At 43.4% G+C, this 25,699-nt stretch overlaps 1 protein-coding gene across 1 annotated transcript; it reads right to left on the bottom strand.

Moving 5' to 3' along the window:
* Nucleotides 1-765: 765 nt before the first annotated feature.
* lrp11 (low density lipoprotein receptor-related protein 11) lies at nt 766-25,217 on the bottom strand. Its single transcript, XM_078405522.1, has 8 exons — nt 24,428-25,217; nt 21,061-21,218; nt 18,310-18,451; nt 10,062-10,181; nt 9,753-9,950; nt 6,381-6,551; nt 6,103-6,195; nt 766-1,759 (listed from the first exon to the last, which is right to left on the bottom strand). Exons 1-8 carry the CDS (start codon nt 24,978-24,980, stop codon nt 1,605-1,607), a joined length of 1,590 nt encoding a protein of 529 aa, XP_078261648.1. The 5' UTR covers nt 24,981-25,217; the 3' UTR covers nt 766-1,604.
* Nucleotides 25,218-25,699: the final 482 nt, after the last annotated feature.

Raw genomic sequence — 25,699 nt, 5'->3', positions numbered from 1 at the left:
CAACGGATCGTTCGCACAGCTTAGAAGTTTGGCTGCAACCTTCCCCCCCATTGACGAACTGTACACTGCAAGGGCCAGGAAGCGAGTGGGCAAGATCATCTCTGACCCTTCTCACCCTGGCCACAAACTCTTCGAATCACTTCCCTCTGGAAGGTGACTCCGGACTGTCAAAGCAGCCACAGCCAGGCATAAAAACAGCTTTTTTACTTCTGTGGTTTTGCTTATGGCACTGTCATTTGTGATAGAGATGTTAAAGCTACTGATACCGTGGGCATCTCTACCCACAACTGCCATTTGTTTCAGACATTAGGTAGATTCCCCACCTATCACATTCAATATTTCATGTACTTTTTCACCAAACTTATTCAGAGCTGTTTGGGCACACTGTAGGTCTTTTGTTTCTACCCCCTCACGAATACAGCATACTTATGACATTCTGGGGTATTGTGTGTAGATTGATGATAAAAAAAAAAGAATTTAATCAATTTTAAAATAAGGCTGTAACGTAACAAAATGTGGAAAAAGTGAAGGGGTCTGAATACTTTCTGAATGCACTGTATAGAAGGCTACAGACCTAAAGTAGGTAAATGAGTTTGGTGTGGATGGGTACAATAGATAACATGGATGTGGTGGGCCAAAGGGCCTGTTTCTGTGCTGTGGTAGCTAACCATTTCATAAGATAACTAGAATGCAATGCTCCACCTCACGGTCATATTTTAAAAATATATTCAAATGCATGATTTCAACGGTGTAAAACAAATAATGTTAGTCAATAGATTCATTGTCACACTGGTCAAGTGCCATTTATTTAGGATGATCCAGGAGCTGAGGACTATTGATATTCAGTGGAATCTTTAAGGAGGAAACCAATAATATGACCAAGTTCAACAGGCAATGCACAGAATGCACACATAAAATTCCTGACATTCCCTACATTACGAACATCTGAAATTCTGTGTCGCTGGCTTGAAAACACTACTTTCCTCCCGATTTTTTACATTTTTACCTTTGGTTTCCCCAAATGCTGCTGAGCAATCCCAGGAAAAATGATAGGAGAAGAGCAAATCAGGTGCAATCAATAGTGGCATGAATCTACCTTAAAACAATAAGGGAAGATATAGAGCAACCTGCTTGCAGTATTATCAGTCGGGGGAAGCTTAGGTGTGTGCCCCAGGCAGAAGAAATTATGGTGGGCATGGAAGAACCCAATGTGGCTTCATGGTGACAGGGAACCTTTTGGTCATTGGGATAGAATGGATTGAGCTCCTTATTAAAAAGACCAAACCTCTTCTGAATGACGGGAGCAGGAGGTTTAAAAGTTTCAGGACAAGCAATGAACAGGAAATATCTTACCGCCAAGGCTGCTTGTTAGTACATTGTTTTAACAGTACTGGGTTTGGTCTCAAAGGGGTTTTAAGATAAGGCCAAACATGTTAGATTTGCTGGCATGAATAGGAAGGAATAAAATTGAATGGTTCTGCACTGTTCCACGTAATCCTTTAAATAAACACATACACATATACACACACACACACACACACTGATTTGCTTCACATTGCCACGATGATCATGATTTGGAGGAGTTACTCTTGTACCTTTCGGTATCATAGATACATGCCATTGATCAGATAGTCTGATTCCTCTGATGTTATGGGCCGGATCTTCCTAAGCTTGCGTTTCACCAGCTGCAGCCGGCAGATGATCATCAACAAGAGTAGGGCGGTAATGGCCAGCCCCAGGGCCAGAGGCAGCACAGCGCCTGCAAGGGAAATGTAGTCGTTCAGTCAGTTTACGGCATGTTCTCAGATCGAACAAAGTTTTAATTTAGCTTAAGAAATACAGTGTGGAAATAGGCCCTTCAGCCCACGGGTCCGCACTGACAAGCGATCCCCGCACACTTACACTATTCTACACACACAGAGAAGGTTCACCAGATTGATCCCTGGGATGGCAGGACTTTCATATGAATAATAATAATAATAAGCATTTATTTTATATAGCGCCTTACCAGAAGCTCAAAGCACTTTACAAAAACAATCATAACATAAAAACAAACAGACAAACTATCCTAACGGAGAAGCGGCGAATAAACAGCGCCAGCGTCCTCTCACGTCAGGGTCCGGCAGTATACAACACAAAGCACAGGACACCTAGATACAATTTATAACACAAACAGCCATCACAGTGATTGCTCCAGGCACACCCTCACTGTGATGGAAGGCAAAGAAAAGTCTTATCTCCTCTTCATTCTTCTCCCGTGGTGCCACGAGGTGATCGAGGCTCCCAACTCTTGAAGCCCCCACCGGGCGATGGAAAGTCCCAGGGCCGAGCCGAGCAGGCCGATAAAGGTCCTGAGCCCCCACCGGGCGATGGAAAGTCCCAGGGCCGAGCCGAGCAGGCCGATGAAGGTCCTGAGCCCCCACCGGGCGATGGAAAGTCCCAGGGCCGAGTTGAGCAGGCCGATGAAGGTCCTGAGCCCCCACCGGGCGATGGAAAGTGCCGCGGCCAGGCCACGCAGGGCGATGAAGGGCCTGTGGGCGGGTCGATCGTACCTCGCGCTTCGGGCGGTTGAAGCTGCTACGGCTGGAGCTCCCGAAAGCCGGTCGCCAGCCAGGGACCTGCGAACTCCCGATGTTGCGGTCTGCAGGGCCCACGGCCGAAGCCTCCGAGATGGTAAGTCCAGGCCCTGCGACCGGAGTCTTCAAGGTCAATCCCAGTTGGAGGCCGCCGACTCCACGATGTTAGGCCGTAGCGCGAACGGAGACACGACACGGTAAAGGTCGCATCTCCGTTGAGGAGAAGATTAGAAAAAAGGTTTCCCCCACCCCCCCACACCACCCCCCACATACACAAAATTAAAAATAGAACAAAACGTACATTAAATGATGACAATAGACAAAAAACAAAAAAAAGACAAAGAGACTGCCGGTGAGCCGCAGCTGCAGAACACAGCCACGCCTGGATAGACTAGGCTTATACTCGCTGGAATTTAGAAGACTGAGGGGGGATCTTATAGAAACATATAAAATTCTTAAGGGGTTGGAGAGGCTAGATGCGGGAAGATTGTTCCCGATGTTGGGGAAGTCCAGAACCAGGGGTCACAGCTTAAGGATAAGGGGGAAGTCTTTTAGGCCCGAGATGAGAAAACATTTCTTCACACAGAGAGTGGTGAGTCTGTGGAATTCTCTGCCACAGAAGGTAGTTGAGGCCAGTTCATTGGCTATATTTAAGAGGGTGTTAGATGTGGCCCTTGTGGCTAAAGGGATCAGGGGGTATGGAGAGAAGGCAGGTACAGGTTACTGAGCTGGATAATCAGCCATGAATGGCGGTGCAGGCTCGAAGGGCCGAATGGCCTACTCCTGCACCTATTTTCTATGTTTCTATGAACAATTTATAATTATACCAAGCCAATTAACTTACAAACCTGTACGTCTTTGTAGTGTGGGAGGAAACTGGAGGTCCCGGAGAAAACCCACGCAGATCACAGGGAGAACATACAAACCCTTACTGACAGCACACATGGTCAGGATCAAACCCGTGGCTCTGGCCCTGTAAGGCAGCAATACTACGGCTGCACCACTGTGCCACCCCAAAAGGTTGGGGGAAGAATCTCATGGGACAACGGGCTGGGGTTGGGGTAGTAGGGGGTTATGATGGGAAGTGAGAGGGGTTGAATGGAAATGTGTTGGGGGTTAAGGATTAGTGATTTCAGGTGTGCCAGAATTCAGTGAAGATTGCCTCATGGAGACGATGAGGCAGACGTGTTGGATATAGAGTGTACAGGAGACCTCCTCCTGTTCCCCAACAAGCACTGCTGTTTATCATCCTCTTGATAAATTCCCTTCCCACCCTGCCACCACTCACCTCACGGAGCTCTTCTGCCATCTGGCCATCTCACCCCCTTTATTATACATCTCCTGTCCCCATCACTGATTATTTCAACTGTTTTCGGTCTGCAGTGGAAGCAGATTCAATAACTTCTAAAAAGGCTAGAATATTTATATTAAAAAAGTAAAATTTTGCAGAGTTAAGGGCCTCTTCCACTTTGGCGATTTTTTAGGCGACTGCCGGAGGCTGTCATAGTCGTAGCAGGTCGCCAAAAAAATGGCGACTGGACCCCCCATGACAATGTCTACGACAAGCTACAACAATCTACCACCTAGTCGACGTCAAGTTTCGGCAAGCTACCGACAATTGCCGACCCAATCATTGCGACTTAGGACGTCCACCTACGACCGCACCTACGACCTACGATAACAGAAGTCAACCTACGTCTACCCACGACAAGCTACGACCCTGTCGGCGACAACTGAAGACAATTCACGTCATTTTGGCCTCCGGTTTTGACGCCGGTAGCTGTCGCCTGTTGACGTAGGTAGTCGCCAATGGAATTCACCGAAGTCAGCACCGGCGACAACCTATGTCACCTGGCGACAACCTACGACAGTACATCAAGCTACGATCATTGGCGTCAAACCAACAGTCGCTGAAAAATCTTAAACATCTCCATATCCAGCGGCGACCAGGAAAACGCCACGACTCTTTGGAGACTACTCACGACCAGACAGGGGACACCCCAGCGACCGTGTGGTGACATCCTAGTCACCTGTCGTCGCCTAATAAAATCGCCTAAGTGGGACAGGCCCTTTATGGGGACAGCAGATAGGAATGGGTACAGTTCTTACATTTGGTTGAATGATTCTCTTTCGATTTCACTCTGTGGTCTCTGCACTCAGCAACCATGTTAATGGCAGGTGTGCCAACAACAGTGCTCAACATTGTCCTCTCAGCAATACTCACAGAACTGCAATGTGTCCAAATGCCCCAAAGTTCTTATCAGTGTTTTGTTCTCAGTTGGGTCGAGGAGTTTTAGTGATAAGGAACACACGCACAGGCATGCGCAAAGAAAAAAAACCTACAAAAAATGGAAAGACAGTGTTACTTCTAATTCCATTATATTAATGATTTGGATGATGGAATTAGAAGTAACACTAGCAAGTTTGCGAATCACACAAAGGTGGGTGGTAGTGTGATAATTGACAGCTCATGGTTACTCTTGTGGACTGAGCAGGGAGTGGCCACCCAACTTGCATTTGGTTCTCGAATGTGAGGAATCCACATCATGAACACCGAATGCAATACTGTGAAAAATGCAGTGAATTTCTGATTCATCAAGGACAGTTTGGTCCCTAGGTGATTGCCAAGGAAGAGGTAAAAGAATGGGTGTTGCATCTTCTGCAGTTACATGGAAAGTACTACGAGTAGGGAAATAGTTATCGGTGAGGATGAACGGGCAAACCAGGAAGCTGAGGAGAGAATGGTGGCTTTGGAATTCTGAAACCAGAGGGGAAGGGAAGATGATTCTGGCATTACCATCTTATTAAGGGTGGTTGAAGTTACAATGATGGATTGAAAGCATAAGCTGAAGTAGTTGAAGATCAGAACAAAGGAAACCCTTTACATTTCCTGGGTGGATGGAGAGAAGGCGAAACGAAAGATACAAGAAATGTCGCAGAGATAGTTGAGTCCTGTCGACCCATGGTAGAGAGGAAGCCATATTTAAGAACAAAGAAAAACATCTCAGAAGTATTAGTGTGGAAAATCTCTTCATTGGAACAGACATTGGAACCAGGGGACACAATCTAAGAATAAAGGGGAGGCCATTTAAAACTGAGGTGAGAAGAAACTTTTTCACCCAGAGTTGTGAATTTGTGGAATTCTCTGCCACAGAAGGCAGTCGAAGCCAATTCACTGGATGAATTTAAAAGAGAGTTAGATAGAGCTCTTGGGGCCAATGGAATCAAGGGATATGGGGAGAACGCAGGCACAGGTTACTGATTGTGGATAATCAGCCATGATCACAATGCATGGCAGTGCTGGCCCGAAGGGCCAAATGGCCTCCTCCTGCACCTATTTTCTATGTTTCGATGTTTCTATGTAAAATGCTGCCAATACGTAACAGGTCAGGCAGAATCTGTGCAAAAAGATGCAGTGCAACCATTTTAAGTTCAAGTCCTTTTGCCAGTTCTGTGCATTTCCCACAGGTGTGGCCTGGCCCGAGTATTTTCAGCGTTGTTTTCATTTTAGACACACGCGACTGACCTGACTCTGGGAGTGGATGACCTCCTTTTGTGTGGTTGATCATGATGTCATCTTTACTTGTCTCAGCCAAGATCGTCTCAGGAGTGCTATTTTCTGAACAAACATTGGAAAACAAGTTCAGTAATGGGTTTGTGCCTTCCTATGCAATAAAACCACTCACGATGGGGGACATGCAACAGGAATACTGAAAGACATCAAAAAACTAGTTGAGCAATGTAATGAAATGGGAAATACAGCATAGCCAGAAATTAATACTGCTGTAGTAATGTACTGTTTACCTTGTGTTTCTGCACAGTGAGTCTTGCAGTCCAGCTCTTGGAGAAAGTTATTTTGATTGCCTTTGCACCCACCGTAGGTGAAATGCTTGCAGGTTCCTGAGGTGCTATCAAAATACCAGCGTGGAAGATTGTCATCACATGAACCCTTAGTAGGAAGAGTGAGGCAAAAATCTACAGATAAAAATAAAAAGCGTTTTTATATCAGTGCCCGGATCTTTGCTGTTTGTGATATATATTTGATTGGATGTGAATGTAGGAGGTATTATGTAAATTTAATTGCACACAAATCTGTGATGTTGTGGATCATGAGGGGGAGTGAGGAGGATATAGGTCAGATAGAAAGTTGGGCAGAACATTGGCAGAGGATGGAGTTTTAAAAGGGGTCTAAGAGGTTATTTAAAAAAAAATGTTGCAGAAGATGTTTAATATCTAGGATGCATTACTGGGTGGTGGTGGGGTCGGGGGAGGGGGAAATCAGATATAATCGTCACATTTAAGAAACACTTAGACAAAGAGGCAAGACAAAAAAGGATACGGTCCAAATGTGAACAAATGGGATCAATATAAATGGGCATGGTGGATTGAAGGGTCCATTTCTGTGCTGCACAACTCTGTGACTTTCTTCCTACTGCTTTCTGCATGTAAACAATCATTAATCGAAACCACTATGTAATTTCCAATCCCACATTTTCTATTTGTGCAGCATCTTATATAAAACATAAAACGGTACAGCACAGGAGCAGGCCCTTTGGTCCACAATTTCCGTGCCAAATATAATAAGTCATAAGGTCATGTGATAGAAGGAGAATTAGGCCACTCGGCCCATCAAGTTTACTCCACCATTCAATTATGGTTGATTTATCTCTCCTTCCTAACCCCATTCCCCTGCCTTCTCCCCATAACCCCTGTACTAATCAAGAACCTGTCAATCTCTGCCTTAAAAATACCCATTGACTTGGCCTCCACAGCTGTCTGTGGCAATGAATTCCACAGATTCACCACCCTCTGACTAAAGAAATTCCTCCTCATCTGCTTCCTAAAGGTTCAACCTTTTATTCTGAGGCCATGGCCTCTGGTCCTAGACTCCCACTACTGGAAACATCCTCTCCACATCCACTCTATCCGGGCAAATAAACTAACCTCCTCTGCCTGCGCATAATCCATATCCCTCTATTCCCTGCACAACCGTGTTCCTATATAAAAGGCTCGTAAACGCCATTATTGTATCTGTCTCAACTACCACCCCCCGGCAGGGCATTCCAGGCACCCAGCACTATGTGTAAAAAAAGACTTGCCCCACACATCTGCTTAAAATTTTGTCCCCTCACCTTAAAGCTATGCCCTCTAGTCTTTGACAGTTCCAACCTGGGGAAAAAGGTTCTGCTGTCTACTCTATATACTGTCTACTCTCATAATTTAATATACTACTATCAGATCTCTCCTCAACCTCTGATGTTCCACGGAAAATAATCCAACTTTTTCCAACCTCTCCTTACCCATTAAAGTAGGCAGCAATCTGGTAAACCTGTATTGTACCTCTCCAAAGCCTTATCTGAAATGAACATTTTATTAAAGTCCAACACAACACATCCCTTCTTTTGCTAATTATAACCTCAAATAAACAAATTTGTCATATGATTCCCTTTCATAAATCCATGTTGACTCTCCACCATCCCGTGATTATCTCTGACATATCCTGTTTCCATTTTTTCAATAACAGATTCTACAATCTCCCCTGCAAATGATGCCAGATTGACTGGTCTGCAGCTCTCCATTTTCATATTATGATTATTGTTCTCAACGGTCTCTGAATTAACCCTCTGCATTATACGATCTAAAAAAACCTGTTCCTTCTTTAATTCTGAAACACATTGATCTCGAAAAGCACCCGTCAGACACTCTACGAATTGTTTCTCCACACAATTAGTGATGACTTGGTTTGCTCACTCTATATTCAAAGTTCCCTGTGATTATCATATTGTTTTTGTTCCATGCATCACTTATTTCCTGAATTATTCCATAATGCGCATTGCCACTAGTGTACTTTTGAAAGCCTCTCGACAACTCCCTCCAATGCTTTCTATACCTTGTTGTTCTCGCTCCCTCCCTAGAGTGATTCAACTTCTTGATTTTCTAAGCTATGATTTTTTTCTCCTCGGTGCCTTTGCCATATTCTTTAATAACAGACCAGAACATCACCCAGCACAAAGCAGGCCTTTTGATTCACACTCTTTCTACGATAATGAATGGTCACTCCCTCTGCTATCGATACACTGGGGCTTTAGTATGGCTCAATGTTAAAGTGTATGGCAACTCACCAAAATGGATTATTTCAAACTCCTCCAAATCCATAATCACTACCAACAAAAAAATAGCAAGAAGGGCGTGAACACCACCCTCTGCAAGTGGTTGTCCCTTTCACATGGCATCCTGACTTATTAATGTATTGCTATGTATTTACTATCACCGAGTCAAAATTGTAGATTCCCATACTAAATAATCAGTACCAGGGTGACTTCACAATGTGAACCATTGTAGTTCAAAAAGGCAGCTCACTACCACCTTCTCAAGGGAAATTAGGGATGGGATGGATAAGCTAGTTTAGTGTAGTTAGTTTAAATCCACTTCCAACGAGGGAATAATGGCCGGTATTCTTGTTACACTTTACAGCAGTTTGTACCCGAGCATCATAGCAAGCAGCAAACTGTTGTGGAGGAGACTGGAGTCAGGTCCAAGACAACAAACCAAGAGGGCAGGTTTCCTTCCCTGAAGGATGTTGTTAAATGGGCACTTCCTTATAGGGCTGGTTTCCACCTCACAAATACACTCAAATGCCAAAGTGTTTTAACAATGCTAATGCTGCAAAACATTTACTTAAGAGGTCTAATTTTGTATAGAAATTGAGCAGCTTCTCATGTGAAGCAAATATAAAAGGATGTGGGGAAAGGCTAGGGGATGTAAATAAAGTCTCCTGAGAAGCTGAACTGGCTTCCTCTGTCCCTTGTAATGCTACACACATTGTCACTTTGATTGCTTTACTAACTGTTTTTTCAGTGATAGATAAAACTAGAGAACATAAATTCACAGTAACGGGCGAGAAAGATGGGAAGAGATTTAATGGGAATGTGAGAAAGACCTTCTTCACCCAGAGAGCGGTAAGTACCAGGAATGCACTGCCTGAGTGATTGAAGCTGGGTTACTCACAGTATTTAAATACAAGATGAGCACTTGATTCGCTTAGGCATAGAGGGCTATGGACCAAGTGTTGGATGATCGAATTAACAACGAAGGGTGCCAGCTGGTCATTTTGGATGGGTCAGGCCTGAAGGCCTGTTTCCTTCTGTACGATTCTAATTGTTTCCATTCTCCTACCTGGAAGCCGGCTAGTGCTGGGGTTGCCTCTCGCTTCTGTTTTGGGTGGCTGCGTCATTTCAGACTCCAGTTGCAGCAATGGCTTTTGGCTTTCGACTAATTCCTTTTGCAAGCTGTGCACCATGGGCCGCGCGGTGCCATCTCGTCCTGAGGCAGCAGGAAGTGTCGTGTGGATCACGGTCTTACGGCCTACATTAACTTTAGCAAAAACAGCAGTTAAATGAATAAGTGCTTTCTCTTTTTCTGTTTCAGTTAATGAACTGAAGGTAAAAGCAACTTGATTCACAAGTGCTTGGCATTTGCACTTACAGCAAAAGCTTTCATCTGATTCGTCAGGGCACTGGGCAATCCCATCACAAGCCAAAGTAATGTCGATGCAGCAGCCATCATCACAAATGAACTGGTATCGTGAACAAACTCCTGTACAGTCTGCAAAGACAATGATGTATAAACAGATTCAACAAGATCTTATCTTATAATGACCAACAACACAGGAAACTGCCCCATATGGCCCATTTTTTATCCATGCCATTTCGCAGGGGAGTAAACCCAATACTCTGATTATCCATTTCCTTACTTGCCTCTACCCCTTATTTCCCAACACACATGCCCATCAACCTCCCTTTGATTGTTTCTTGCAATTAACCGACAACGAGGGGTAATTCTCAGGAGCTAATTAATCCATCAGCAAATCTTTAGGATGAAGAAGGAAACCAGAACACGAAGGGAATGTGCAAACTCTTCACAGACAGCACTCGAGGTCACAATCAAATCTAGGTCCCTTGAGCTATGAAGTACAGCACCAACTAGTGTGCCACAGTGAAAGCGCCATCGAAACAATTCATAGGCTGTTTTCACAACCTCTGCTGAGATGAAGACACATTATTTCCAGATTAATTTTCTGCTTTAATTGTTCTGCACATTCCCAAAACAATGTATTAAGTTAAAGAGAACTAATGCATACAAACCTCTAAATGATTGCACTTGGTTTTTCACTTGTCTACAAGGTCACTCCACTTATTCTGTCAATTCAACTGAATGGGGTTTTATTTTTTAATTCTCATAACAGGGTTTTGATAGCGCACCAGATATGAGATAATGTCAGTCTTCAGTTTTCTTGACCCATTATGAACAATTGGAAGTGCTGAATGTTTTGCAAGGCCACATTAGAGGCTAATTAAACGTCGACCCCATTCGCCTGGAGGCTTCTTGCCCAAAGGATATGACTGAGAATGTTGATTGCCATAATGTTGAATGATGTTTGCTTCATGATCATTTTAACTGAGACCGAATTGTTAGTTGCAGACATCTTAAATCAAAATTTAAATTCACAATAGTGCAAATTGCAATCAAGTTTTAATTAGTCCAGAGCACTGGTTTGCAGATTCAGTAATATAACTTCTACATCACTATACCATGTTTATAAATTATCATCTGTTTAAGCTATGCTGACCATATACTGTCAGTGAACCTCTGGTATTGCTGATGCCAAAATGAAACAGTATTCAACCAGCGGAAGTTGGAGATGAGAGGGGGTTTTAATTCATCATTCATTTATATGGTTGAAATGCTGCTGATATTTGAAGGACACCAAGTTGGCTGTTCAAACACACACACACAGTTGATCGATAACTCACTTTAAAATAAAGGGCATAACTTATGTGCTAATGTGAAATTAATGCAGAATAACTCCATTCCACTCTTCTTTCCGAGGCTTTCTACACTTGTCCCAACAAAACTCCAAGCGAACTTCAAGAAAGCGCCCCTCTTCTTTCGATCATTATCCCTGCTTCCATTTCTTGGACACCAGGCACTGGTAATATTTCCGATGTAATCAGTTAATTCTTCTCTGGAATCATAACACAAAGTGCTGGTGGAACTCAGACAGTCAGGCAGCATCTGGGGAGGAAATGGACAGCCAGCTTTTTGGGTCGGAACCCTTTTTCAGATTAACCCGAAATGCCATTCCTTCCCCATGTGCTGCCTGACCAGCTAAGTTCCTTCAGCACTTTGTGCTTCACCCAAGATTCCATCATCTGCAGGTTCTTGTATCTCCTGCAGAAGTTATAGCATAGCATTAATCACAAACACCATTCATTGCCTTGTGGATTGGTTTGACTAAGGAGGTTGAAAAATATATATTTCAGTCCTTTTCCTTTAATTGACCTGTGTTTTTAATTGCTTTTCGTCCTTTCCAGCCATGATGTGCAATTGTGGATGAGGTAGGTCTATTTTGTTGCATTGGACAGCACAATCATGTTGTGCAGAGGGCAGACTGGATGGGCTGGAAGTCCTGTCTCTTATTTTCAAGTGCCTGGATGTAACTCACCTTGTAATCTGAAGGTTCCTCAAACGCTTGTGCTGAACCACATGCAGGTATGTGTCCTGCAGTCTACATTCTTGTCTGGGTTCACTGGTGAGTGGACACCAAATGTCTCCAGTGATGATGGATCTGGATTGATTTTCATTCTTTGCTCCTCTCCTTTCTCCAAAAAAAAGGAAAAATACCAGGGGAAACTCAAAGGGCAAGCTGCTGCACAGTCCAACGGTGGAAACAGTGGACTGATAAAGCTGGAGGCAGAAACTGGCCTCAAACAACAGGCACAGGAATAAACAAAGATACTGGAGATTGACTGTAATTGAGGATTGTGTGGAGGTGGTACATCTACATCTTAAGAAAGTCATGACCACAGACAGGGTGTAGAAATTTACCAGAATGATATTAGGGATAAAGGATTTTCAAATTCAGAGATACTGGAATTGTTCTTTCAGTTTAGCAGACTACTGCAAATTTTATTCTGAGTAAATAAACAGAAACCTTTGTCACTGCCTCTGGCAGAAGGATCAGTCTCCAGAGGAAGTAGATTTCAAATAATGGTAAAATAATGGGTGGGTGGGATTTTTGTCACGTGCTAATAGACTGCCTGATAGGTGCTGGGAATAGATTTGATGACTTGCAAAGGACAAACTGGAAAAAAGTTGAACTGGAAAAGATTGCAGGGTATGGGTAGGAATAAAATAAAGAGACTGTGGGTAACTCTCTTAAAGTATTGGTACAGTGTGCTGAATGATCCCATACTGTATGATTTGATGACCTTTCTCCCAAGCTTTACCTAATACATTTTGGGTGGCCATGTGGCTAGGTTACTTTAGGATTTCATCTCTTGGGAATCCATGCTTCATTGGTAATTCCAGTATCTATTTCTATCCTTGATAATTTTCTCCTTAAAGCATTGAAATCTGTGCGTTGATGGTACTGCAGACTTAACATCACGGAGCCCGCAATCCCTTTGCCAGAGATCGACCTCTGGGCTCTACCGCGGGAGCCTGCGGACTTTAACATCGTGGAGCTCGCGGGAGCTTCGATCGGCCCGACATGGGAGCTTTGATCGCCCCAACGCGGGTGCTTCGATCGCCCCGACGCGGGAGAATAAAGAGAAAGAAGATTGGACTTTATTGCCTCCCATCACAGTGAGGAACGTGGGGAATTTGCTGTGGTGGATGCTTATGTTAACTTTTATGTAGTTGTGTGTCTTGTTGCTTTTTTGTAGTATGGCTGGATGGTAATTCGAATTTCACTGTACCTTAATTTGTACATGTGACAATAAACTGACCTTGACACCTTAAAACCTTGGAAACGAGAGAAGGTAGATACAAAATGCTAGAGTAACTCAGCGGGAAAGGCAGCATCTCTGGAGAGAAGAAATAGGTGACGTTTCGGGTCGTGAACCTTCTTCAGACTGATGTCAAGGGAGTGGGTGGTACAGAGATAAAATGTAGTCAGAATCAGCAAGACTGGAATGAGAACTGGGAAGGAGAAGGGGATGGAGAGAGAGAGAGAGGGAAAGCAAGGGCTACTTGAAGTTAGAGAAGTCAATGTTCATACTGCTGGAGTGCAAGCTACCCAAGGAAAATATGAGGTGCTGTTCCTCCAATTTGCGCTGGGCCTCACTCTGACAATGGAGGAGGCCCAGGACAGAAAGGTCAGTGGAGGAACGGGAGGGGGAGTTAAACGAGAGATATAGATGATGATGTAGAGAGATAAAGAACAATGAATGAATGAAAGAGGCTCAGTTAGAGATATGACATAGTGGGGATTACAGAGACGTGGCTGCAGCGGGATCAGGACTGGGAAATGAATATTCAGGGTTATACGTCCTATAGAAAGGACAGGCAGGTGGGCAGAGGAGGTGGGGTAGCTCTGTTGTTGAGGGATGAAATGCAGTCCCTTGCGAGGGATGACATGGGGACTGACGATGTAGAGTTACTGTGGATAGAGTTGAGGAATTGTAAAGGTAAGAAGACACTAATGGAAGTTATCTACAGACCTCCAAACAGTAGCCTGGATATAGGGTATAAGTTACAGTAGTTAAAATTGGCATGTAACAAAGATAATGCCACTGTGGTTATGGAGGATTTCAATATGCAGGTAGACTGGGAAAATCAGGTTGGTTCTGGACCCCAAGAAAGGGAGTTTGTAGAGTGCCTCTGAGATGAATTCTTAGAGCAGCTTGTACTAGAGTCTACCAGAGAGAAGGCAATTCTGGATTTAGTGTTGTCCAATGAACCAGATTTAATAAGGGAACTCAAGGTAAAGGAACCGCTTGGAGGTAGTGACCATAATATGATTAGTTGTAATCTACAATTTGAGAGGGAGAAAGTTAAACCAGGAATGTCAGTGTTGCAGCTGAACGAAGGGGACTTTAAAGGCATGAGAGAGGAGCTGGCCAAGGTTGAATGGAAAAGGATCCTAGCAGTAATGACGGTGGAACAGCAATGGCAGGAATTTCTGGGCATAATCCAGAAGATGCAAAATTATTTCATTCCAAAGAGGAAGAAAGATACTAGGGGGAGTAAGAGGCAACCGTGGCTGACAAAGGAAGTTAGGGATGGAATAAAACTAAAAGAAAAGATGTATAACATAGCAAAGAGTAGTGGGAAGCCAGAGGATTGGGCAACTTTCAAAGGACAACAGAAGGTAGCAAAAAGGGCAATACGGACGGAAAAAATGAGGTACGAAGCGAAGCTGGCCAAGAAAATAAAGGACAGTCACAGCTTCTTTAGGTATGTTAAGAGAAAAAGATAAGTAAAGACAAATGTGGGTCCCTTGAAGGCAGAAATGGGTGAAATTATTATGGGTGACAAGGAAATGGCGGAAGAGTTGAACAGATACTTCGGATCTGTCTTCACTAAGCAAAGAGTCGGAATAAACGGGTCCTTTTCAGAATGGCAGGAAGTGGCGAGTGGAATGCCACAAAGTTCGGTGCTGGGGCTGCAACTATTTACAATGATTTGGATGATGGAATTAGAAGTAACACTGGAAAGTTTGCAGATGACACAAAGCTGGGTGGCTGTGTGAACTGCAAAGAGGATGTTAGGAGGTTGCAGGGTGACTTGGACAGGTTGAGTGAGTGGGCAGATGTATGGTGGATGCAGTATAACGTAGATAAATGTGAGGTTATCCACTTTGGCGGCAAAAACAAGGAGGCAGATTATTATTCAATGGTGTCAGATTAGGTAAAGGGGAGGTGCAACGAGACCTGGGTGTCCTAGTGCACCAGTCACTGAAGGTAAGGGTGCAGGTACAGCAGGCAGTGAAGAAAGCTAATGGCATGTTGGCCGTCATAACGAGAGGATTTGAGTATCGGAGCAGAGGTCCTTCTGCAGTTGTACAGGGCCCTGGTGAGATCACATCTGGAGTATTGTGTACAGTTTTGGTCTCCTAATTTGAGGAAGGACGTCCTTGCTATTGAGGCAGGGCAGTGTAGGTTCACCAGGTTAATCCCTGGGATGGTGGGACTGTCATATGAGGAAAGATTAGAAAGACTGGGCTTGTATTCACTGGAGTTTAGAAGGATGAGAGGGGATCTTATAGAGACGTATAAAATTATAAAAGGACTGGACAAGCTAGAAGCAGGAAAAATGTTCCCAAATGTTGGGGGAGTCCAGAACCACGGGCCACAGTATAAGAATAAAGGGGAGTCCATTTAAAACTGAGGTGAGAAGAAAGTTTTTCACCCAGAGTTGTGAATTTGTGCAGTTGCTTCTGAGAGTGTGCGAGTGTATGAGAACATGTCAGAGAGCTGCAGAGATCAAGTTTATAGTGAGTCTTGGTGAATTAGTTGTTAGAGATGCACAGAAGCAGGTCCTTCAACCCTCCGATTCCGCATCAAGAACCCATTTTTACACTAATCTTACCCTAACCCATTTTATTCTTTCCACATTCCCATTAACTACCTCAGATTCTACTGTTCAATTAAACACTAGGTCCAATTTACAGTGGCCAAGTAACCCACATGTTTCCTGGGATGTGAAAGGAAACCCAGAGTGCCTAGGAGAAATCCACTAGGTCATAGGGAGAACATACAAACTCCACATTGTACAAACTCTATATCAAGGGCCGGACTGAAGGCAGAGTACTGAGGTTGCACGATAGCGCTCTACTAACAGTGTCATTGTGCCACCCCGAGCTTGGGTTAAAACATGCAATACAAGGCAAAGGATTAGCATGGGCTCAGCTCAGTCAGTTAGGTTATAATTCACTTTCCTAGGTTGGCTGTGTTCGAGTGAATCAACAAATTCTGGGAGAAGTCATTCTGATTACAAAGTGCAATGTTGAAGAGCACACCTGTTCATAAAAGCAAACTATAAGGCAATAAAAAATGCAAACAGCTCCGAAACACTACAATATAATGCATAACATAAGGTCACAGAAACACAACGAGATCCAAATGTATGCTGAAACATGTAAAAATAAACACATCAGCATGTAAAATAGTCGCAGCACAATACAAATGTAATGAACTACTCACATTGCAGACCAACATGGAGGCATTGCATCTGGCAAAAATATGCAACCGACCATTCAACTCATGACAGGTCCTGGATTTGACACATTAACTGACTCTCTCAGGAATGATCCTCGACTTGAAACATTAATCTTTTCTCTTTTCCCACGTACTGCCTGACCTATTTCCAGCATTTTCTGATTTTTGTATCATTCAAATAAATACATGCACTCGCATATTCATACAGTAATGCTCAATGCGGGGCACATTCATACAGAATGCTGGATTTCAATTTTAGGTACAGATGCGAGAATATGATTTGCAATCATTTCACACACTGGAAACCTCAGGCTTGAGAAAGTAATAAATTATCAACATGAATTTTCCCTTGAGTTTCCAGATGCTCCACCACTAAATACAGAACAGATATGGGCATGTCCACCTCCATTCCTGACTAATTCACCACAAGCAAGAACAACCAGCAGTTCAAGAAAGCCCAACTCTATATTTGGAGCACTGAGGGAGGGGGAAAATAACTTCAGGAGCTATCATAAGACCTAATACCACACATTCTTTCCTTTGCTCACCTTGCCTTGCCTGGCTCATCAGAGAGTGGCCAGAGAAGTACCTGATTGATTAGATTCTTCTTGATGTCATCCTTCTAACCTCTTCAAATTGATTTTTCTTTCTCCAAAAGACATTCCCTTAATTTTGTCATCAGATTAGTCTTCTAATTCCTAGATAATCCTTTGTGCATTTGCAACTGGAAAGGTGATTATGTCTTCAGTTGTGTTAAGTATGAGAATCAATGAAATAACTACCAGAAATTCCCAATAGCAATCACAAGCCAAATACATATCTTGTATCTTGTGGTCATCACTTCCGAAGAGTCCACCAGGGACTATACTGGAAGTATCCTAAAGGCACTAGGGACATTTATGAGGGATCTTCACCATCACACCAGGAGCTCCCCTCATATGCACAGTTCCTTTTCAGGCCCAGGTATGGCATCTAACTGGTCATGAGTGTAGACAGATCCCAGGGATAGTTTAGGATTGTTATTCCACTCCGTCTCTCCCTACACACTCAGGTCTGGAGGAAAGGCCTGACCAAATGCTCATTACACGGGAAGATATAGAGAGTACATTCAATATCAAGCCTGCACCAAGGAGGGAGTGTGAAGAATGTCTTGCTCAAGGGCTGCTAGCAGTCTGGCTGTCAAGAACATTCATATTATGTTTGTGGAATTCTGCTGGTTTCTGGCTGTGAATTCCATATACCAGATTAGGCTACCCAGAAGTACCTGAAAAGATGCCAAAATAAATGTAAAATCTAATAAAATGCTGCCAACTGTCAAAAATACAAATCAATATGCTGTTGCAGTTAGGTAAAGCTCTGGTTAGACCTTTCAGAGTGCAGCCTTCAGTTTCAGGGAGGGACGGAACACCCCTGGAGCTGGTGAGTCCTCAGGGTAATACCAGGGTTACAAGGAATTAAAGCAAGAGAACAGTCTGCAATGTTTTGGTAACAAACATTTAAGGCATAAACTCGTTTGCATGTTTAAAGGAACTGCCATGATAAATGGTAAAAAAACATTTACTTTAATGGATGGCAAAGACGGGATAATTTAAGTAAAAGATCAATTACTGAACATTATCAAGTTTGACAAGCAAGTCGACTCCTACTCCTATTCATTAAAAGAACAATGGGCAAGGGAGTGATGTGTCATCTAGGGATTAAGGCCCATGTTTACCTATCTGTCAACTGACCTGTTGTTTGTTGCTTTGGTGGTATCACAGTCACAGTGACGTTGTCGTTACTCTTTTGCCCAATGGTGTCAGTGACTGCCAATTGAATCACATATATTCCTTCTCGTAAACCACTCAACTTCAACATCCCAGGCTGTGGAGGCTGAAAGTGAAGCAAAAAATATAATCGCAAGCTACATTTGTCAACCGGGATGTTAAAATGATTCCCTGTCTATGCCTATGAAAGATTTCTCAGGAAATTCTCCCAGAATCCCACCAAACCCCATCCCTTATCCAGCACCACCGTCCAAGTATCAATCAATTAGACTATTCATTTATATTGTTTCTCTGTGTTTAGATTGACTGACCCACCCCAAACAAATGATACAATGTTTGTGTAAGTTGGGATGGTATGGGATTTGGAGGTGATGATGTTCCCATGTACTTGCAGCCCTGGTCCAGTAAGGAAGTAGCATTTCAATTGGTGGCTGAGATGTCATGGATGATGATTGAAGGTGGTAGTTTTAAGTGACATGGTTCTAAATGGAAGAAGGGACTCAAATTAACGATGCCATGGAAGGAAATCTAACTGCAACTACAGCATTATCACCAGAACTAATGTAATGCAAGTGGGTGAAAGGACAAAGCATTGAAAGAGTCTTTTGTAATCTTGTGGCTCCTAATCTAAAGGGACAAATATTAGTTGGAACACAGAAGACTCAACTTATCTGCTTCTAAATAGTGCCATAGGATCGTTAATGTTGATCTGAAAAAGAAGGTACCTTGATTTCATGGCAAAATCTAAAAGATGGCAGCCCTGACCTTGCAGCACTCCTTGAGTACATGCATCTCACTCTAGAATTTATTTTCGGGTGAATGAAGTGGGATTTCGACTTTCTTACTCAGTTGTGGGAGCCACTCACTGAGCCAACTATTGCCAAATTTGGCAAAGCCAAGTAAAACACACAATTCTACTTCACTTTACATCTTATGGTGCACGGGTTTTTCCTTTAAAATTCTTTGTTAAGCTTTCTGTTAATACTCTCACTTTCGCAAAACTGCACCATGTGCTTCCCAAGTTTGCATTTCAGATTTTGTTCTGATAATCACACCACAGAATGCATTTGTTTTATGTAATGATTAAACAGTTCAACTGAAGTTTGCAAAATATTTCCCCAATAGTTTTGTAATCGCTAACTGCTCAGAGGGCAGTCTTGAGGAACTGTTCAAGGACTTTCTGAAAATAGTATGCTGCTGGGATTTATATTCCGCATTAAGTAAAAAATAACAGCAGCTTTTATATTCATATAGTATCACTAAGAGAACTTTGTGCCCAGCCAAGCGCTAGTCCATGAAATCAGGATGGTAAAGATTAGACCTCAGAGGGAGAAGTTAGAAATTAATGCTGAGAAGAGCATCGACCAGTGCAGTGATGAATAGGATACATTTTGGACAAGTGGCGAAGTTGGACTTTCAATCACATATATGATGCATTCTTTACTCGATACCCTTCCCTAACACTGGAGCAGTGTCAAATTACTGGATAAGGCTTCATTGAAACCTAAACGTGATTGTTAAAAAGTCAACAAGGTGAAAAAACTGAGAGTGTTTGGTAAAAGAAACACTGGTTAGCTGCATATGATCAGGTGAGATTCTGGACATTACAATAAAATCACTGGAGACACAAAGCAAATGTATGTCCAAAGGATCAACTATCATTGGCCAGCATTGAGTTTCAGTCATTAGTGTGTACTATCTCAGCAAGAGTCTTTCAATTGGGGCATGTCAGTCAAAGATATCTATTTAGGGAAAAGGAAAATGTTTATTGGTCAACATTGCGAGGGAGCATTATGGAGTTTATTCGCATACAGCACATATGCAATAATACTTTTAGAATTCTATGTATCTACTGTTCCAATATTGGATTACTTAACTTCTACCTTACAGTTCTATATATTCTAGAGTGTGACAGTGAAAACCAACATTGAGGATTTGAAATACACATAGACAATAGACAATAGGTGCAGGAGGAGGCCATTCGGCCCTTTGAGCCAGCACCGCCATTCAATGTGATCATGGCTGATCATTCTCAATCAGTACCCCGTTCCTGCCTTCTCCCCATACCCCCTGACTCCGCTACCCTTAAGAGCTCTATCCAGCTCTCTCTTGAATGCATTCAGAGAATTGGCCTCCACTGCCTTCTGAGGCAGAGAATTCCACAGATTCACAACTCTCTGACTGAAAAAGTTTTTCCTCATCTCAGTTCTAAATTGCCTACCCCTTATTCTTAAACTGTGGCCCCTTGTTCTGGACTCCCCCAACATTGGGAACATGTTTCCTGCCTCTAACGTGTCCAACCCCTTAATAATCTTATACGTTTCGATAAGATGGAAAGCCATATCTGTGACCAATTTAAAATTGTCTCAATCCAATTGTCTCTTTGCAGCAAATGACACCATCACCAACAAGACCTCTTGCAGTACTCACAACTAATAATGAGGTTAGGATAAAAATATACACTATCACAGGCTGCAGGACACCAGGAACTTCTGGGTTCCTCACAATACTTTCTTGGTTCTTAACCACTGATATACCTTACAGAGATTTAATGTGTTATTCCAAAGTCTATATTATCGCTATTCCAAGGAAATGTTTTCAACAAGAACTTGCAGATTTCAATCACTTGAACCTCTTGTCTGAAAGATTCATGGAGGGAATGCAGCAGAGATGGATGGGGAAATATAGTGAACTGTTTCTTCAAAAGTAAAATACCTTCATGTTGACCAATGGATCGCCTTCCAATAAGGTCCATTCATAACGAACAATCCCTCGATCGTCGGTACTGCCTCTTCCGTCCAGCAAGACCCAGTCAGTGGGAAGCAACAAGTTTACATCTTGACCTGCATCACTGTGAGGGGCTTCATCATTCCCTGGAGACAAAAAGCAAAATAAAGAAATCATCTTGCCATCTAAAGAATCAGTCAGTGCATCAGATGAGGCGTGCATCAAACATGCCTAAAGGAGTGAACTGCAAAAGACTCTGAAAATCAGATGGATCAGCCACAATTTGAAACATTTTCAATCCCAAGTCAGAATTCAAGTCACATTCAGAGAGCCAAACATAATCTAGGTTGATACTGGCGAAGAACTGAGTGATCACCATACCAATGGGAGGTAACTTTTTTGAAAAAGCTGAAGTTCTTTAAATCTAACATGGCAAAATTTTCAATGGATATATTACATATCAATGGATAGTTTTAAGGCTGAGATAGATAGATTATTGATTAGTATGGGTGTCAGGGGTTATGGCGAGCAGGCAGAAGAATGGGGTTAGGAGGGAGAGATAGATCAGCCATGATTGAATGGCGGAGTAGACTTGATGGGCCGAATAGCCTGGTTCTGTTCCTATTACATGACCTAATGACAAAGAATATCTGAGTTCTGGGGTTCTCAGGGGTGCATTTGGCCATGCAAATATTTATTTCTGAACCTATATTGCTAAACAAATATCTTGCTTATCTCATTGCTTTTAAAGGAGTATATTAAAACTCTGATAATTTGGACATCCCAAAAGTTCAGTACCTGGCTCATCAGCAAACATTTCCTGCACTCTCCCAAGACTTTCAAGGGTTCTGGTCCCTGCACTCCAATGAAACTGACCAGGTTTAATGATGAATTTATAATCATACTGTGTGACATCATAAAAAAACTAATTACACGTGTGCTTGGGAATAAATATAAACAGTATCTCACGTTCAGAAAATCTGTTAGTCAGCACTACCAAGTCCTGCATGTGCCAGATTAAAATTTGACTGCATTCAAGGTTTGAATTGCTCTGCAATTATCACAAGATGTCCCTAGTTTTACACTCCAAACTCTTTCAAAATAAAGGCCATCATTTCATGTGGCTTATTATTTACTTGTTATACCTGCCTGCTAGCACCCAGTATTTCAGTTATGAAGACAAATAGATGCCTCTGAATAGTACGTTTAATATTCTCCCTCCACTTAAATATTCTGCTTTTCTATTCCTACTAAAGTAAAATAATTACATTTCCTTACAGCATACTCCATCCACCATTAAAAAAATCTGGTAACTGAACATCCTTTTGTAAACTCATTAAAATTTGTTGTTTTAATATTTTTGCATTGCCAGTAAATATGGCTACAATGCACTCAGCCCTTTCATCAAAGCCATTAATATAGATTGTAAATGGTTGTGCCCCAGGACGGATCCCAACAGTTTCCACTAGTCATGGCCTGACAATCTTAAAATTATGTGTATTTATCTTGACTCTGTTTTAGTCTTCCTGACACTATTTCTCCAAAGCAATGAGCTCCAACCTTCTATTGTGAGCTTTTACGTCAAATTTATCAAAAGCTTTCTGAAAATCCAAATACATTTCATCTGCTGGCCTCTTTCCATTCAATCTTGTTATGTCCTTGAAGAACCCAAATAAATTTGTCAAACTTGATCTCCCTTCAAAATGGTTGATTCTGCCTGATTGTATAGTTATAAAGTTGTTCTGTTTCTTTTCCATAATGAATTTCAGTATTTTCCCCTTGTAGATTTCTGCTTTCTGTTTCCTTACTTTATTATCATTAAATAGGCACAGTCATGATCTGCAGGGGCATTTTGAGTTCTTGAAAATTTTGAAAGATCACAACCATTGTGTTATTATGTCTGCAGCCAATACATTTAATACCCTCCGATGAAGGCTACCAGATTCAAGGAAACAGCATTAGTCCCATTAAGTTTTCCTGATATCCCATCTCTCGCAATTGAGACCCTTGATTTTTTTCCCTCCATTTTGCTCCCAAAGTTTATTTTTATTGAGGTCACGGGGTGATATTATAGAAGTGCAGGGTGAAAGGATGGATGTAGAGAGTCTTTTTCCCGGCATAGGGGAATCAATAACTAGAGGGCTCAGGTGTCAGGTGAAAGGGGAAAGATTTAATAGCAACCTGAGGGGCAACATTTTCCACATGTAGGGTGTCAGTAGACAGAATGAGCTGCTAGAGGAAGTAGTTGAGGCAGGTAAATAACATCATTTAAAAGACATTTGGCCAGGTACATGGATAGGAGAGGCTTGGAGGAATACAAGATAAATGTAGGCAAAGGGGACTAACTTAGATGGGGCATCTTGGTTGGTATGGACAAGTTGTACCGAAGGGGGTGTTTGCATGTTGTATGACTCTATGACATTACAAGCATCTGCATTTTTATGTTGGTTTTCCCTGGATCACAGCTGTGACACTCATGAATCAGTCCAAATGTCTGCACTGTCACCCAGGTCAGCTATTTGAATTAGGGTTATTTTGTAGCGTGACTTTACCCCAATTCTGATAGAGTCTTCGACCTGAAAGGTCAACTGCCTCTCCTTCCACAAATACTGCCTAATCAATCACTGAGTGTTTCCAGCATTTTCAGATTTTATTTGTACCCTATCTCAGTTATTTGCCACTCTCTCTTAACATGACTGTCCTAAAGCGGTTTTCATCAGCCAACTTGCAGTAACTGAAAACAAATTAAAACCGCAGAAGCTGAAAATAAAGAGAAAAAAATATGGCAAGCAATCATCAGGCCAGGCAGCTGGTTCAATGCAGTGCAGTCTGTTCAATCGCCACCCGAAAGCACGTTATAAGCAATGATTTAATTAAAAACAAAACACATTTCCCATCTGTTTTAACCCCCCCCCCCCAATCCCCCCATCTCCGTCCTATCACCCTCTGAGGGATCGACCCAACACCAGCCACTTGTGAGTCACCCAGGTTACCCAACACAAGGCACAGACACCCCATCCTGATCCAAGTCCCACTCCCTCCCCTCTGTCTCTTCGCTGCCCTCAATGCCCAAGTTCAAGTTTGTGCTTCACTGCCCTCCAGCATCCCTTCAGTGACACTGGGGCGCCTTTGGACGAGACCTGTCTTTTTTAACCCAAAAAATAACTTTAACCAATTATTTACAACAATAATATTTACAACACCATCAATACCAACACACCCATCACCAAATACAAATATTTTCGAATACCAAATATCCTAAATATTAAATAACTATTTTACAACCCTTATCAAGGATACAGTGAACCAATCTGGACGAGGAGAACCGTTAACGGCTGCGGCGCGCGGGCCTTACGGTTGCCATGGCGACGCGGCTCCGGGGACCGGCTGCCGTTGAGGTGCCGAGAGAAGCTGTTGTAGCCCCGGTGCGGAGAGAAGCGGCAGACGTCGCGGCCCCGGTAGGTGCAGTTGAACAGGTAGCAGCTGAGGGCGTCCGAGTTCTTGGGCCTGGGATTTAGGTCCCGGCCATGGTCCCAGACCGGCACTCCGCCTCCTCCTCCTCCTCCTCCTCCTCCTGCGGCGTTGGCGGCAGCTCGCTCGACCACGGCCGCCGTGCAGCCGGGCAGGCCGCAGCAAGCTCGCAAACATTGCACCGGGCTGCTGACCCCGGCCGGGGCGCGCAAGAAGGCGGCGCCGGCATTCAGCGAGTCCCGGGTGCGGATGATGTAGTCCTGCTTCAGGCTGAAGGCTGCGTCGCAGGTGCCCGACGCCTCGGGCTGCCAGGCTTCGTGAAGCTGCTGACGGAACTGGTCGAGGATCAGCGTCCCTGGTCCTGCCACCGCCGCCGTGATCCGCAGCCATACGCCGAGCGCCAGGAGTCGGCCGGCCAACACCGGTGCTCCGGGCATGGTGGGTGGGCAGGGACAGGCGGTGGGAGACCAGGCTCAGCGGCTCATGATGCTCCGGCTGCCGAGCTCAAGCGGGCGGGGAGACAAATCCCGTCTGCGAACACTGACACTCAGTTTCCTCGGGAGCCGCGTAGCATACACTTGGGAGGATGGGAGGGAGTACAATCGAAAGAAAGAGCAGAGGGAGGTAGGTAGCAGTGATTCAGGAAAGAGGGAGGTAGGTAGCAGTGATTCAGGAAAGAGGGAGGGATCAGAGATGGAAGGTGGTTGGGGGTTGGGGGGGAGATGATGGGGGAGTGTGTATAGATAGAAGGAAGGAGTGATCAGAGATAGAAGATTTTTTCCAAAAATAAACGTTATTCAGAATAAAAAATACCTATCCAAAACAATAACTGCAAAAACTCTTCAGACTTTCTCAACGTCTATACATTCATTAGTGTTATACACAGTAGTGTTCGCACCTATCTTTAAACACAACAAAACACCCTTGCCACTCATGTGGCTCAATGGGGTGGTATCCCCTTATTTGAGGGGTGTCCACAGCAGTCTCTGCCCCTCAATGTCAGTGGCGGAAGGATCACCTAAACTGTTGTCCTCCCTCACAGAGCCTTGACATTGGTTGCACCAAGCTTCATTGCATCTTTCAAGCATGAATTCCTAAGGTCTGGAATGGGCCAGTCTGCAACATCCTCTCAGAGACATCTCGCCGTTCTGGGAAG

Source organism: Rhinoraja longicauda, chromosome 9 (assembly GCF_053455715.1).
Source record: "Rhinoraja longicauda isolate Sanriku21f chromosome 9, sRhiLon1.1, whole genome shotgun sequence".
Taxonomy (NCBI): Eukaryota; Metazoa; Chordata; class Chondrichthyes; order Rajiformes; family Arhynchobatidae; genus Rhinoraja; species Rhinoraja longicauda.
This window is presented reverse-complemented; position numbering and strand designations above follow the sequence as displayed.

Excerpts from the sequence above, each read along its gene's own strand:
- lrp11 (XM_078405522.1), bottom strand. The coding sequence starts at position 24,980 with ATGCCCGGAGCACCGGTGTTGGCCGGCCGACTCCTGGCGCTCGGCGTA. Across the intron at positions 10,182-18,309 it reads ACCAAAGCAACAAACAACAG|ACTGTACAGGAGTTTGTTCA; the intron begins GTCAGTTGACAG and ends TTGTCTTTGCAG. Across the intron at positions 9,951-10,061 it reads ATCAGATGAAAGCTTTTGCT|TTAATGTAGGCCGTAAGACC; the intron begins GTAAGTGCAAAT and ends TTTTTGCTAAAG.